The sequence below is a fragment of the Anas platyrhynchos genome, chromosome 4 (genome assembly GCF_047663525.1).
Source record: "Anas platyrhynchos isolate ZD024472 breed Pekin duck chromosome 4, IASCAAS_PekinDuck_T2T, whole genome shotgun sequence".
NCBI lineage: Eukaryota > Metazoa > Chordata > Aves > Anseriformes > Anatidae > Anas > Anas platyrhynchos.
In genome coordinates, this window is record NC_092590.1 from 38,083,071 (window position 1) to 38,099,714 (window position 16,644).

A 16,644-nucleotide genomic window follows, 5' to 3' on the forward strand; every position below is an offset into this window, starting at 1 on the left:
CCCCTATCCCTATACCAATGTTTCTAATTGTCTGTGCTGGTACTTCTGATGATAAGGAGTAATGGTGAGTTTAGAAGACAGCTTCAGTGCCCGCCTTTGAAGAGCAGGTTTGTTGTTTTAATTTCAGCTAATAAAGAAAAGAAAAGCTTCACTAACTGGGATACGATCACTGTGTTCAGAGAAAGTGATGTAATTCTTCTATTTACCACTAAGTACTGTTTTCTACTCTCTAGCTAAAAATAAATAAATAAATAAATAAATGAGAGATTTCTTCTATTTACAAGCCCTAGAAGAATATTGTAGCAGTCAGCTGCTGGCTTCCCTTACCATTTTGCAGTGATGTGTTATACAAATTATAACTTTGTAATTGTGATTCCTGCTTTGAGTGCTCTGAAAAATTGTAACATAATTAAATAATAATAATTATTTTTTTAATATGTATTTGCAGCTGAGAGTTACAAGGAAACCCAGATGGTAAAAATAAAAGAAGAACCGATGGAAGTTGACATTCACGATTCACAGGCTTCAGTGTCACCCAGCCAACCCAGCCAAAATGTTGGCTACAGCACTTTATTAGGGCGAGACATTAGTGAACACATACAGAAGGCACCAGAAGGTCGTGTGCTCCCAGAAAGAAATCTATTCAGCCAAGATATATCAGTGAAGATGGCATCTGAGCTGCTCTTCCAGTTATCAGGTAAAAGCAGTGGAAATAGCTGATGGAATTTAAAGAACAAAAAGAGATTGTGTATAACCATCAAGGTGTTATGAATGTGTGAGATCACTAAAAACTGGAACATAATAGGAATTAGAGCCCTTCTACCCTCACATTTGAAATGCAGAAGTCTTGCCAAATGTTCCCCATAGTTAACATATGCTTTAGAGCACTGTGACAGTCAGGTCAGGTTCATAATATTTGAACTGAATTGGAAAAGCCAAAGTTCAACTCCTGTATTTTTGAAAGCTAATTAAATAATTAGTGACAACTGGTTGATCGAGACTTGGGAGTATAGGGAAACCTATAGATGGTAGTTCTCAGCATAAATGGGCAGTGGCTGCAGCACAGTGTTCCTGGGAATGTTCTGTCCACTTCACAATGAAGGCGAACCTCTGCTACTACGTAAATGCAATGATTGTAGCACTGTTTAATGAATGTTTGTAGTGCACACTGCATGTGGAGCACTAGCACTGATATATGAAGCTAAGAAAAATTCGTGTGAGTTTTTTAAAAAGTGCCTGTTCTCTAATCGTGTTGTAATTGCTTGTCCTAAGTTACTCTGGATAACGCTGTTATCAGAAAGCATTAAAATAGTTCTGCTGGATAAAACTTGATAAGGAAAGCATGATATATGTTAATCACAAAATAATAATGTTTGTTCCTTTGCAGAAAAGGTGAGCAAAGAGCACAATCACAATAAAGATAACACCATCAGAACTACAGCTAGGTACGTACAGTGCATTGTTATCCATAAAGCTGTAGTGCAAATGGCATTGCATAATTTTGCCTTGGGTATGCAGATGTGTCTCTCTCTTGCAAATGTGACCTGATGCTACAAGTGTAAGATATTTTCATGCAGCAATGTAACATATATGTGAAAAATTGTACCTGTAGGTCCGATTTCTTAGTGTCTGTGGTACAAAAAAGGGCCTTTGGGTGAAAATGACTGTTCTCCTCTGGTCAAGTTTTCACATGTGACTTTAAAATTTATTTATTTTTCTACAAAAACTGAAACTTAGAAGAAACTGCATGCTACATGCAGTGCTTGAGGGAAGAACAGGCTGGCAACTGGATTTTAAGACATGGACCAATGTAAGAAGAGGTGTTGTGAGTCAGTCTTCTGTCAAGCCTGAATTTCTTGAAAAAAATTTCAGTTTGGTATTTCTACCCTCTCAATGCCTTCTACAGATGAATTTTTAAAAGTCAAACTCTAAGAGACAATGCTAGTGAAACATTTGTTCAAGATTACAGTCACATTAACATGATAAGTGAAATTATGCAATAATTAAAAATATGATTCAATTATAGCATGTGCTGTTGAAGAAATACATACTTTACAGTATTTTGGCTGGGAACAAACCTATGGGCTGTTTAAATATATTAGCAGCAAAGTGAGGTATCCCTAGGGGAAAATTCAAACTTATTACATAATAAGTGCAGCTAACATTGGTAAAAACTTAGTAGCCTGTGGTGAGGAGTGGGCAGGAATTGGCTTCCAAATCTGAAACTTAAATCTCTGATACCTTCTTCAGCTCTCACCTGGGGCAAGCATACATTAATTTCCTACCTGAAAGCTTTCTAGTCAGTGCAGATGGGTTGGAGAAAACATGCTGGAGAGTCCCTTCAAAGATAGGGTAAGACCTTCTGTGCCTCTGCAGCCCCTTCTGCAGAAGTTCTCAGTGTGTACAGTGCCTGCTAACTAAAACAACTTTGTCTAGACAGAATTTGAAAAGCATTTTGCTTGCAGAAGAAAAGATCTCTGAAATACGTTGATCTTAAATTCCTAGACCCATCCCATTCTTTCATGGTAACTGTAATAAATTTGTTTTTAATAAACTGAACAACTCAGTAAATGCCCATTAGGGACTTTTTGATGTTACGAGTTGAAAGAGAATTAAATTGAGCTTTTAACTTTTGGTTATTGTGAATGCTTTCCATATTTGCTAGTTTGGGAATTTATGGGTTATGGAGACTGCACAGCCTTCCCATTACTTGTTAAAAAAAACATAAGCCTGAGAGATACATACAAAGATGAATGCAGATATTGTCCAACTTCTCATTAACCATCCAGTGTGTGTTGCAGAGAGGGAGTGATAAATAGTTGGTAGAAAATAGATTTCAATGTCTCATGATACCAGAAGGACTGGTGTGAGAATCCAGAGCTACTTTTGGATCTATCAAGGATCGTTCAAACTAGAAAGGTTAAGGACAGTTCATAACCTCCCCTTCTGGCTGCCACCTTGTTAGAGGGTAACGCAGTTGGCTGTTGTCAAACTCACGCTGAATTTTACTGGGAAGTCCTGATAATGGCTGCTTCCCATCAGGGTATGAAAAGCTGCGTGCCTGATTCAATTCTTCTGGGTGCTTTTCTTGTCTTACCTATCTATCAACAGAAGAAGACGTGAATGAGAGGAGCTTCTTAAGGGGAACTGAGTAAGTCTACTAAATCCTTCAAGTTCAAACAGATTGGCTCAAAAAAAAGAAACAAAACACCCCAAACCAAACAAACAGCTGGAAGTCTTTACTGGTAAGGCTATGACACCATCTCAAAAATAGAATGTGATGGAGCAGGCAGTGGAGGATAGAGGCATGAAGGCTACATTAAGAAAACGTGTAGTGTTGCAGTTTGGCTCACCACCCTACATCTGGAGTCATGACAGGAAGGCATTGGAATCACAATCGTTGTGTGAATTTTGCTGACAGCTGCAGAAAGTCAAGGCGAGGTCATTGTTGTCCACCTGTGAGTAATTGGGGAGTGGAAAGATAAAGCTGTGTCATTGCTAAGAGTCTTAAATCAGCAAAGCCCAGCAAGATGGGGGTACACAAACGCTTTTTGCTGTTGTATTCCATGTTAACATTTCTGTCGCTTATCTGTTGCTGTTCCTTCTGTGAGTATTCTTGGACTTTGTGAGCATATACTTCCATATGACTTTGCTCAAGCAGCTGAAACTGGCAAGGATTCCTCACAGCTCAATGGCTGAGTGAGGTGGTAGAGCCTGCCATCTGTGATATGAAGACAGAAAGTGGAGAAGCAAATGATCTGGAAGTGAATACACCAGCATGAGATGCCAAGATAAGTTTCTTTCATCTAGAGATCTGTGTAGATAGAAAACTGGAGAAGTGCAGCCAGAAAAAAAAAATATCTTAAAGCCTAACCTTCATCACAAGGGACTTTGCACTGTGATTGAGAACAATATATGTAGTTTCTTACTGTGAAGCAGGAGCTCTGCCTCCTTATTTTGCATTGGGGATTGGAAGGCATATCCACTGAAATAAAAACAATAATAGGGCTGACACTGAAGAGGCTCATCTGCTGTTCCTAGAGAAAGGCAAAAGAGGCAAGGATGATTCTCTAATTCCCTGAAGGCTGATGGTGGAGAGGGGAGATCCGTAAGAGACCAACACAATGCAGTCTTCAGCAGCAACCTGCACATGATACGTGTCATAGCCTGAAATAGATGAGATCTGCATCATTTTGCTCAGAACCAGCAGTGAGCAGCGTGCCAGTGATTGAATCTAAGACACAAGCAGGCAGGCCAACATGGAAACCTGAGTGGATTACAAGATTTTGAAGACTTACAGGAGTAATAAAACTTTTTTATTGGTGTTTTTCTTTCAAATTATTATTAACCCAGTGAAAGGAATGTTGCAATAAATGATGCCATATTTTTATATAGCGTCAGTCTGTTTTATATTATTTCACCCCAGAGTGGGAGTGTGAGTCTTGAAAAAGTTAACTTTTGCACGTGTGGGCTGGAGCTGTTCATTTTATCCTGCTTAATCAGCTATCCGCATACCCCGAACTCTTCAAAGTTTGGAGCAGTTTTGTGCCTTACCTCCAGCACAACCTGTCTGACTCTGCTTATGGTTATGCTCAAACTTCTGTAGAAATACCAAAATATCCCATTAACCATCACATATTGAACAGCACAAAATAATAGCTTAAAAAAAAAAAAACAAACTTTGAGAAATGAAATAACATGATTGTTGAAGCTGTTACTTGATCACATTAACTAATTATCAACAAGTTTCCCAAAGGTTGAAGAGATCTGAATGAGAACAGAAGTGTGACTCAGTGGAGAACACAATGTTCACTCCCTGCAGAAAGACCATATGTTGGAAAAGCTCTGCAAGTGCCACTGTATAGATTGATGCCTTGTATATCTGGACTGGTTTGGGTTAATATGGGTGGTCCTGCTGCCACATACTCTCTGGGTCTGGACTACCTGCTGTGCAATGCTCCTCAAGAACTCGTAGTACATTCCTTATCCTGAAAAGGTTACTGGATTTTATTGCTCAACAAGAATAAAATGCAGAAATGAGCAGGCTTCCCGTCTTCCACCTTTAAAACACCTCTAATACAGCAGCCTGTTAAAAAATCTCAATACGGTAAAGATCAGATTTAAATGTAATTCCCATTTTGCTTAGAAGTTCATATTCTGTATGCAGATGGAATACACTACATTAGAAAACAGCTTTCCAAGAGGGATTATCTTTTTCCATTTTTAATTTATAATGTAATGCTTACTAATGTCTGTCTGTACTGTGGACAAGGGATCCTTGTTTCCGTTATGATCTTTAATTGAGCAGGAAAGAAAATACTTTCACAGAAATGCCCATTCACTATTGAAATTAACGTTTTACTGTGTGTTAATTAAAACCAAAGCATGTTATACTTTTCAGAATCAAGTGGCTGGTGATTTATGCGCTATTTGGGAAGTCACCATTCAGTTTGCTTGTGTGAATTGTTCCCTGCTTTAAAAACCAAGCTGGTGGAGTTAATTTCATGCATGGGATGTTGTGTCAAAAGAGAACTGTTCAGCATAATTTTAACCTAAAATTTGAAAAGTTTTGTTTTGAACATAATTAATATATTCATCAGACTATTAAATACTCTAAAATATGTAATATAGTATTTTCCACTTTTCCTGATTGCCCTTTCCAAATATGACAGTAGAATACAAATTTTTGAAACATTAATTTTCATGATCTACGCTGTGGTGTGATACAGCAAATGTGAGATGTTGAAATACTGTAATTAAAAGCATTTTAGGAGGACTTCAGTTTTCACTCTGAGATGCAGTTTTCCCAAAGCATACTCTTTCTCCACACCTTACCTTACAGTCTGCATAACTTTCAGCATGAATTCTGTAAATTAAATGGGGCTTTTAATATGACGTTAAGGTCAAAAATCATGCTTGCTTTTTTTTTTTTTTTGTTAACTGCTGTTTTGTTTACAAAAAGACATTTTATTTTCCCCATAGCCCTTTCTTTTCCGAAGACACATTTAGACAATCACCGTTCACTTCCAACTCAAAAGATCTCCTGCCTAATGAAACAGCTCTTCATGGAAGGACATCTGCACCAGGTCAGATACCTTTTTTTTCTTTCATTAGTTCCAGTCAATATAGTTTTTTTTGTTGTTATTGTTATTATTTTCTTACTGTAAACAACAACACCTGACCAGTGCTCCTAAAATGTAGTTTCCTTTGTCAAAAGGTAACTGTCTTTCCATCACAGTAAGTGCTTATTGGGAGGAAAAAAAATGATTTATTTATATTACTACTCTTTAAACTACTATTGTGAATTGTATAAGGAAACAAAGACTCTATAACAGATTAAACAGCAGTATTAACAGGTGGGTTTTTTTGGTGTGTGTATTCCATGTTTAAATGAACTTATGTCTGATTACTGCCTGCCATTCTCCTGTTACTGGCCATTTCCATCTCTCATAGTACAGATGAAATGTTTTCAGTATATGCATGAGTGGCTGAACTTGGCAATACAATTCTCCTGCCTTTAACAGTAATTTAGAAACATTTTTGGAAAGATACGGAGTTCTTATAACTTACTAAAAGGCCTCGGTATCTGTGGGTGCGCTCCCACTGACCTTTTGAACCAGCTGACAGGCATTTTATGTCCAAATGTAGCTTGGGCTGTATTCTGCATTAAGAGAGAGAATATAGACATATATCAATACCATTCAAGGTGGCACTAAATACATGCAAAACCTTGATATATGCCTTTACTGTCCTGTTGCAAAATATCTCGTTTGCTAGTTCACTGGTATCTGTTCTTAAATTAATAGCTCTTGAGTTCTAAAGGTCAGTAATTACACAGCCAGTAGTAGTGGGGGTTATTCACCTTTTCTTAGCGATCAATAAAGTTTTGGGCATGTTACTGCTAATTTTCAGCTATAGACTGTCATTTAATTTACAACTTAACAGACCCTTCATTTTTTTTAATGCTTGAATAGTCATTTGACAGCTTGTGAAGTGGCAGATGAGGTTAAGAGCTAGATGTTGTCTAAGGGTAAATATTCATGGCAGAAAAAGAAGAAAAATTGTAGCATAAGGACAAGGGTCTTCAGGCTATTCTCAACCACACTTTCACAAGGAAGGTAGTGGTTTTTGTAACCTAGGACTAGGTGAACCAGATCAGTTTTGTGGTACTTGTAAGTATTAAAATATAAACCAGGTTATCGCTTCAATTCTGGCTTTTGACCTTGGCATAATATAGAATATTCATATACCCAGATGAAAGACAAGAACTCTTGGACTCCTTAGGCAGTGCTCAATACCTCAGAGGACATGGCCTCTAGCAGTAATGCTCTTACATCATACCAAGATGAATGTCTAAGAATTCTAATTCTTAATAAGACTTAATTTTAAGTGAGGCCTTTGAAACTGTGGATGGGTTTTGGTAACATGTTTAAAAGACGTAAATTATCTTGTTGGTTAGGACATCCTGGAATGTTAAAATGGCTATGGAGGAATGGGTTTTTATACGTTCATGCTGCCCCATATTCTGCTTTATGGAATATAAGTTTCATCTGGATAGGTCTGTGCATTATAACAAACATTACTCTGATTATAAGACTCCAATATGTAATAGTAGTATATATACTGAAAATAAAAAGATGTCAGTTTCTGTTTCATTTTTCTTTTTGCAACAACACTGTCATTCATTTTCTGAGCTTCATAATAAATTCTTGGACCTGAACAGCAACTTTACAGTAACATCAGGAATGTGATTTAAATTTTTAATCAATTACAAGTGTAATATTCATGTAGAAGAACAGCAGAATATCCACAGGTAGATTTTCTATGAGTTTCAGCCTTCCAAGAAGAAATAATCTAGATGGTGCTATGGATAGCTCAAAAAAGCTTCATCCCTGCAGAGAGTAGCAGGAAGGAACAGTAACAAACCATTGTAAGGGTGTAACAGAAAATGCTGTGTAAACGTGTATGTGGTGTCCCATGGTTAAATTGTACGTATGCTTTTGGTTGACGTTTGTTTGGGATTATTTCCTCTCTGAAACAGGATAGTAAGAACTAGAAAAGAACAGCACACAAAATGACAGGAAATTTGCAGTCTAGTGTCATCTTCAACTCATCAATTAAAATACAAGCAGATTAGCTTCTAACAGCCAGCAGCATACAGTAAGCACTACCCACATCCAAAAATGCCACTCCGTGTCACTGTCACCATGGCTAACGGAGGCTAATGAACAAGTGTGGGATCTGGGCTGCTACTCTGTGCTGGTGCTCTGTGACCTAGCACGGCTCAGGCAGGCAGAGTGGCGTGAGGAAGCTTTTGCTGTAGGTCGGTCTGGGTGTCTTTGGTGAAACTCCATCTCCATGCTTCTTTCCAAGAGAGTACCAGCACAAACTGATGTATCCCCAGCCTCCTGCCAGCTCCCTGTGTGCAGACTTCTTGGCACCCTAGCTGAAGAGGAATTGGGAAAGTGACATGAACATGGGACGGTCAGATATCTCATGTGTCAGGTTCAATTCTTTTCCTAAAATAGGTAACAACATTATGTAATCTTATCATTTATTTATCAATAATCCATCTTAAACCTGTCATCCTTACTTATTTGTATGAGGACACTGTTTCAGAAGTTCACCTGTTCTAAGAGTTGGACCACTCTCAGCCAGAATTTATTCACAGCAACGTCCACTTTTTTTTTGTCTTTTATCATGGTATCCTTCAGCTTTGATAATTCTTCTCTTTTGTGATCTCATCTGGTGTGCTATTTTATATCCCCTTAATCCAGCTTTCGTTTTTGGAAAAGTAAGCCAGCCAACATCTTTTAGTCTGTTTGGTATGATAGGGTTTCTATTCCTTGACCAGCATCATGGCCTTTTTCTGTCTCTGTTTAGGGCAATTAATTTCTGCAAATAGGTGTAGTAAGAACTACGTATGCTATTCTATGTAAAGTTCTACCAATTACTTTTTCAGTGGCGTGAAATCTTTATGTATATTGGAAATGCCTCTACTGATTAATCATAGTCTTTAACTACAACACGCTGATGACTTGCAAGTCATTTGGTAATCAAATAGTGACATGTTTTTCTTTTCCTTTACGATTTCAGCTGATGATTCCACAGCATGCAACAGCAATTCCTGTTGTTACTTCATAGGCATATGACCTTGTAATTTGCATTGTTTCACTTGTTATTGTAGCTATCAAGATTGTAGCTATTTCTTTAATACTCTGAAATTTCTGCATATTTATGCCTTTGTTAACACAATGCTTAAAAACTCAAAAAGGATTTTTAAGATGGTCCACAGTTCAGTCTTTTAGACTTCGTATAGTAGCAGCACTGCAGCCTAGTGTCATCCTTCTTAGTGCAAACCACTTCTCTTCATAGCCAGTTTATAAGGGAATTGCAAGATCAGGAATTTAAGAGGAAGAGCACTCTCTGTAGGGCAATCTGTAAGATCCCCATGGAGTATGAAATAATTAGGAAAGACCTATTAAAAGATGTGTCAAATGCACTGATTGGGGCACTTACAGGAAGAAGAAGGAAAAAAAAAAAAAAAAAGGATGGCATAGAAATATATTTAACCTGAAATACAGGTGAAAGGAATTGTGATCAGTAGCAGTATCATAGGCAGGAGAAATAATTAGCATGTAGCAGCTTTTAAGTCTGGAAACCAAAGAAAAGAAAAAATCTCTGCAGCTGTCAGAAGGGGATTCAATAGTCTGGCAGAAGTAATGGTAACTCCCTGATAATCTGTGGTGAATTGTTAATATTTTGAGGAGGGAAGAAAGTAGTTTCCTGTAGTACATAGTTCAAAAGTATTAGATGGATTTCGGGAACTACTTCCCTTCCTTTCTGAAGTGTTTTGTACCTTAATAAGCATATGAAATTAATTGCAGTTAATTTTCTGGATTATTCTACTGTCTAACTAAATTCACTTTTGTTCAAAAATTGAAATTAAGATAGTATTGATGACCACTTCAAACAGTTTGTGCAAAAAAATATGGTAGTATCAAAGTCATATCCAATACAAAGATATATTCAAAGCAATTCAACAGTTTGAGCTTTTTCCTTTAAGAACAGCAAAGTGACCTTTTTTGGCCTAGCAAAAGGTAAGGGGAAGAAATGAAAATTTTCATTTCAAACAGTTGCTTTAAAAGGGCATTTTTATCTCCTGTTTTATAAGACCGGTTTCTTTTGACAGAACAGCTTAGTTGTATGTCAGACTATGTAGTTCAGCCCAGATCCCTAGATAAATTAAAGACTTGATCTTATGCTGGTGTTCCTGACCCTCAGCCAATCTTTAATGTGTTTTAATAGTTTTCCACTATCTCATTGACTCATTCTGTAAATCAAACCTGCCTCCATGAAATGCAGATGAGTGATATTCACTATTTCTTTTACAGTCAGTTCATTAATATTGTCAAAGACTCTAACCATGGGCTTGAGAAGGATTTTTTCTCCATGCATATCTGTATGTAGTATAAGAATATTTTATTATTTTCTCTCCATTTCACCAAGAACTTTGTATCATCTTTCACTTATATTGCCAGTGCCAAATAATATTGAAATAACTTCACCTACAAATAATTTTATTAATTTATTTTTTTAATTTCATCTTTTTGTGAAAATTTACTGTAACTTCCAAAACTGTAATTCTGATTGTGGTAATTGAATTTCACATGGATGAAGTGGACTTCTGGAACTGGAAGATGTAGGTTTTTGTGACTTGCAGCCCACGAATAGTTCTGACTCTCCAAGCTAAATTTACCACTGGTATTTATTTCAATGAAGTATAGCAAATAAAGCTGCTGTTCTCAAGTTCCTTTTTGAAAATGCATCAGTCTCTTCTGTCACTGGGTTTCCATGTTCTGCAGCAACCTGTAAGATGACAGCCCATGCTTACTTTTCAGGAATGCCCATAAGCCAATATTGAACCAGAAGCATGATACTTAGGTCAGCAAAAATTGGAAACATTGTGCAAAAAAAAACCAAAAATGTCAGTTTTATTTTTACTGCTGATGCAATTGGTGGCATTATCTTATATTTTTATTTGTTGAATTAAATTATGTGACAAAGATTCCTGTATGTTTACAAGCACTACAGGACTATTCAGCAGATGCACATGTTTTTTCTGTAACCCTTCATTCTTGCACCCTCCTTCTTTTCTGTTCTCTAAGGCAGTAATTCCGCAGTAACTTTAATAAGCTAAAACAGGTGAATCTGCCTGCTCCCTGGGCATGTTTTTGCACGTTCTCCAGTGCAGTGGTACTGATGTTTGTGTGGCCGGACTGCAAGCTGGATGGGGGGAACTAGCGGACTGCTCTCTTTTTTTCTAATAGTTTGTTGGGGTGTGAGCAGGGTGAAGGTAAGGCCATGTCTCCTAGCCATGTGAACCTGCAGCATTTATGTGAGATTGACGTGGTTGTGACTGCAGTTACTTTGTTTCCTATCTTCTGTGCCTGTAGTTGACAATAACTCCTGGACATACAGAGTTTAACTTGGACGTGATAAGTAATTAAGCTGTTCATTGCTGCCCAGGCGCCGTATGCTTTAGGATGAAGTAGTTTACATGTTTCTTCCTTCCTAATCCCTTTTTAAAGGCACTTTAAGGTTAACATTGTAATCGTGATGTTGTTATTTTGCATATGTGGCTTAAAGCATCTAGAAAGTAGGTAGCAAGAGCTCTTTTGGTCCAAGCTGCAAACATGCTCACTGATCCACAGCATTTCTGGCAGTATTTGCACTGTGATTGTGGCCCTGTGCTCTGCAGCGAACTGAGCTCCTGCAACTACCTATTGCAACTAGTTCTGAATTTTGGGTCATCTCTGGGTTAGTTAAGAATGTCAGCGTTTTGATAAATTGAATATGAAGTGAGAGTGAATCTGGCTATAGCTTCCATTTCTCCACAAGTTGCCAGTGACTCTTTTCCAGCTTGGCCTCTTTTAGCCTGCTGCCAGACTTTCTATTTTTAACTTACCTTATGTTGTTCCTGAGACCACTGTAACTGCACTGTAGAGATGGAAGGAGACCTCGAGGTTTTTATTTCTGTGGCACTTCTGTCACCCTGGAAAATGTGCTAGGCCATAGGGGACTGTGAAACGCACAGGCCCTAAGGATTCTGCTGAAGTGCTCAACAATGAAATGTTGGCATTTAAATTGCCATTGTATAGCTTCCCAGCCATGTACCCATGGAGTTAATTAGAACAATTCACACCTTCTTACAGTTGTTGTTTGCTTATATCTGCCAAAAAGCCTCTAACTTCACATTATGGGTAATTCCCTGCTCGCTTTATGAAGGCTTTCTTCGCAGTCCTAAATGCCAAAATGTTTAAAGGAAAGCTAGGATTTAAGAGTACAAATACAAGCATTTGATTTTTTAGTACATTCACAACAGCAGAACCTATGGACTATTATTTCTGAGAGAATCACAGAATGGTTGAGGTAAAAAGAGACTGCTGAACCAGACCCGTCTAGTTCAGCCTGGCTGCTCTGGACCCTGTCTGGGCAGGTTTGGAGTATCTCCAGGGATGGAGACTCCACAAGCTGTCTTGGCAACCTGTGCCAGTGCTTTACCACCCTTACAGTTTAAAAATAAATAAATAAAAAAAAAAAAAGTGTTTTCTAATGTTTAAATGGAATTCCTTGCATTTCAATTTGTACCTCTGCCTCTTCTCCACTGGGCCCCACTGAGAAGGGCCTGGCTTTGTCTTCGCTGTTCCCCCCATCAGGTACATATACACGTTGAAAAGCTCCCACGCGCCTTGCTGAGCAGTCCCGGCTGTCTCAGGCTGTCCTTGTATGACAGATGCTCCTATCCCTTAGTCATGTTTGCTGGACTTCAGACTTTTTTTTTTTTTTTTTTTTTTTAAGTCTGAAAGAACATTTCAAGCTCCTAGCAGCATTTTCTGGCCCTGTGATGGATTAGCAATTTTTATTGCCAATCCAGTAGCAGAGGGAGTCCACTTGCACATGAATTGACTTACCTAGTGCACTTTTTCCTCTTTTATCCAATTTTTTATGTTTATGATCATTTCATTTGCTTTCAGTTTTGCTCTGAGTTATGAGCTTTACCCACCCAGGACATTTGATAAGCCCTTCAGTTTCTTGATGATGACGGTGCCTGATACCTGTTGGCTTCTTGGTAGGGTGGAAAAATGTAGAGTGACACTAGATTCACTATGTCGTGTTTGCTCCACCAGGCATTTGTTCCTGTTGTTCATTTCCATCTCAGCATTGTTGTGAGATGTGCTTGCTGGAAGCGGTGCTGGAGGTAATGCTACGCTGCTGTCATCACTGCCTGCAGAACACAGTGTTAGGTACTCACTAACCCTCCCAAAATCTGGTTTGTTTGGTCTTCAAAAGCAACTATTGAATTTTATTTCTCTTCTGATACCTGTCTGGGTGAAATTCAACCAGATTCTCTTTCTGTGTATGTATATGAACCCATGCAGATACCTGAAGAATAATGGAGAGCCCTCTGACAAATCCAACCAATGTGACAGCCTCATAAACGGTAGGAAAATACTTGTGACAGAGCGGCAAATTGATTCGAGTAGCTCATTTAAGTTCCTGATTCCCAACGTGCATTTTACTTTGATTCTTCACACGGAAAGTACATCTCCTGGGTACACGCTACCTGGTGTACGCTGTCTTTGCACACGTTAAGAGGCTAAGGGTTGTCAGCCATCGTGGTTGCTCTCTGAAGTCTTGATAGCAAGAGACAGATAACTGGCAAGTTGCAGACAGTGATTCTAGGAAAGCAAGATAGTTGAACTGCTGAAGAAGTGGGCTGTGCTTGGCCTAGTTCCACAAGGAGAGACTTGTGAAAGATTTTCGGAATTTGTTCAACATCATTTAGTGCTAAGCTGTGTGACAGTGGTTCTGACTCTTGCTTGTTTTTATCTGTAGCATCTTGTCTTCAGGTTCCCATGATCATCTGCCTGGGCGCAGCCTTCTTTTGCTGTGTGCCCAGCTGCCTTGACAACCAGCCTGCACTGCAGCCATTGAGCAGGGGCTGCTGAATTTCTGCTTCCTTTCATGGAATCTCTTTACCAAGCAAACCTACAGCGTTACGTTTTCTTCTCAGTTTTTTTCTGGGTCTGCTGCCAAGCATGTTTGCAGCTAATGCACGTGTGTTGCAGGTCTGTGGTGCGGTGATAGTGCCCGTCTCCTGAGCAGCCATCACACTCTTCAAAACTAACAAGGCCCCTTGCAAAAGAGAAAGCATTCTTAGGCAGAAGAGACCATTTCAAGTCATCAAACCTCCTCTTGCTCAAAAATGCACGGTGCGTTCTTTGGCTAAAATAGGACAACTGAAGTGTGTATCATGTGCACGTGTGTACATGTTTAAATTTTTCTTAACAATCATGTTTTATTGGCCATTCCCACAGCAACTAAGGGGACTGTGATCAGATCCTTCTGAGGAACGCATGAGACTCCTGGTGAATTGACTGCTCCCTCTCTAAGTACAGCATATGCTAAATAGCTGGGCTTTGCAAGAGCTGCTGTGGGCATACAGGGCTGCTACTTCTCCTTGTGAAGGCACTGCACTCACTATTTTGCCTATTATTTACAGGAACTTCAAGATGAAAAGTGTTAATTATAATAGACAAACAGCAATACATTCAGGTCTGTGTCTAATGGATGTCTTTAAAGGCATTTCTATCTGAAAAGTTATGACTTTTTAATGGGTAATTTTTTATTATGGGCTGCCTTTATACATGGTCATTTTTTTCTGCCTTACACTGCAGTCTTCTCATACAGACAAAAATATTTATTTTCATTTCTTTTCCCTTTGTTTTTCATGGCAAATGACATAAGAAAGTCATTTCACTCAGAACAAATACCTTCTGGTTTCTTTGGGGATAAACCCATGTTAGACTCCATTGGCTAAATCCAGCAGACCAGAAGCTGTTCATATCAACAACATCAAATCCAAGGCAAAATGGGCAAAGGTAACAGCTTCATTCCATGTGGAAAATAAAACTTAGCATTTGGGCTTTCTTTTTACCCTTTAGTAGGGCAGGTTTTGGTACCTCTTAACGTCTTAGCATGTGGCTTTTCTGTTGCTTGACAGCAAGTGATTTTTAAAAAAGTAAACTAATCGTGGAATGTATTATTTTTTATTAAAATAATAATATGGAGGGAAACCTAGAGCAGGTGAAACTTTAATCAAGTGGGTGAGGGTAGCTGTCAAACCCCAGGAACCAAGTGGGATTCTGCAAGGGTCTGCGCTTGTTCTCGTATTATTCGGGCCTTTAATTAATGATGTAGGTGACAGAAGGGAAAGCGTGCTTATTAAGTGTCCTGGTGACACCGTGCTAGGAGGTGCCTTCAGAGGAGAGAAGTAGAGTTCAATCTTGTCTTGAGGAAGTGAAGAAATAGTCCGGAAAACAGTGGTTATGTCAGTGAGGTCGAAATTCCATGCTTGGGTGAATGGTGAGCACCACAAAAAAGGAGCTTTTTTTTTTTTAATGTTTTTAAATTGTTAAATTGTTTTTTGAGTTTTTTTTTTTTATGTTAGAAAAGCACTTGTAAGGACTGGTAGGTATGCTTCGTGTGTAGCAGGTGTGCCTTTGGGCGAGGAAAAAGTGGCTTCCTGAGGTCCCCTCCAGATCCAATTCTGTGATAGAAATTCAGTAGCAAAGCTGTAATGGTGATTAAATAACCTTCTGAAAGAGACTTGATAGATGGGGCTTTTGGCTTATAAATGCTCAGCATGCTGGGTTTTAGGCTCTGCATGTTATTCAAACCCATATGGAGTCTCATGTCCTCTTTTGTCTGTCTTAATAGCAGAATATTTTGTAAAACAGACCAAATAGGAAACTTTTCCAGATGCAAGCCCAACATGAAATAGAAATTGAGGTTTTAAAATGACTTTTCTCGCTCTGCAAGAGGAATAGGAACACATCATTCTGTGGCGTTCCTTTTCAGAGTTACCTTGGGACTCTCCAGTCCTCACCTATCTCATTTTGTACAAGGTTGTCTTCTACGATATTTGTCTGCCTAGGAGGAAATTAAATGCAAAATTCATCAGGCTATTGGAACAGCTTAAAAAAAAATAAGACCATTGTTGAAAAAAATATCAAAGCAAGAGAAGAGGCTTTTTTCTTCTACAGCTCTGTTTCAATCAGGGTGCAAATTTCCCTGCTGGTCCATGGATGTTCTAGTCCAGCCCTGTTGGGGCCATGGTCAATGCCGACTGCCCCGGTGCCCTGCGGATGCAGCCTGCAGTGCAGGAGGAAGGAGGGATACATGTTTATGGAAGAGAGGGAAGAGGTGAATCTCCTCTTAAAGAAGAGTGAGTTAAGGGCTTCAAGGAAATAGCAGATTCATTGCTTATCGCTCGTGAAATTTGCAAGAAAAGCACAAGAATTGTTTTTCTTCTACAGCTGCAACCAGGTACTGTGCAGGGTGGCACCTCTCCCCTGGCAACTCGCTGAAAATGCAGCAAGGTGCCTTTTGCTGGATGTTTGCAGTTACTTTCATCGAGTTTTGAATCTTAATTTAGTCAGGTCAGGAAGAGGTACTCAGCCTGTGCTTGAGTTTGGTGGGTTTTTTTTGCATCCTCCCCACTGGTATTTCTGGTCACCAGCTTACAATTCCCCTACTAAACAACTCCTTACTCCTCTAGAAAGGATGCAGGGAGCCGAA

General features: G+C 38.8%; 1 protein-coding gene across 15 annotated transcripts in view; it reads left to right on the forward strand.

Moving 5' to 3' along the window:
- ZNF827 (zinc finger protein 827) overlaps nucleotides 1-16,644 on the forward strand; it is a 163,867-nt gene that overhangs the window by 125,077 nt on the left and 22,146 nt on the right. For all 15 annotated transcript variants that reach the window (XR_011809081.1, XR_011809080.1, XM_072037410.1 and 12 more), the window contains 3 exons: nucleotides 449-697; nucleotides 1,388-1,445; nucleotides 5,983-6,086. Coding sequence is in view for 13 of the 15 variants with exons in the window: in XM_072037410.1 (XP_071893511.1) it covers nucleotides 449-697; nucleotides 1,388-1,445; nucleotides 5,983-6,086 (411 nt within the window). In the remaining 2 variants the exon portion in view is untranslated. The remainder of the gene's footprint in view (nucleotides 1-448; nucleotides 698-1,387; nucleotides 1,446-5,982; nucleotides 6,087-16,644) is intronic.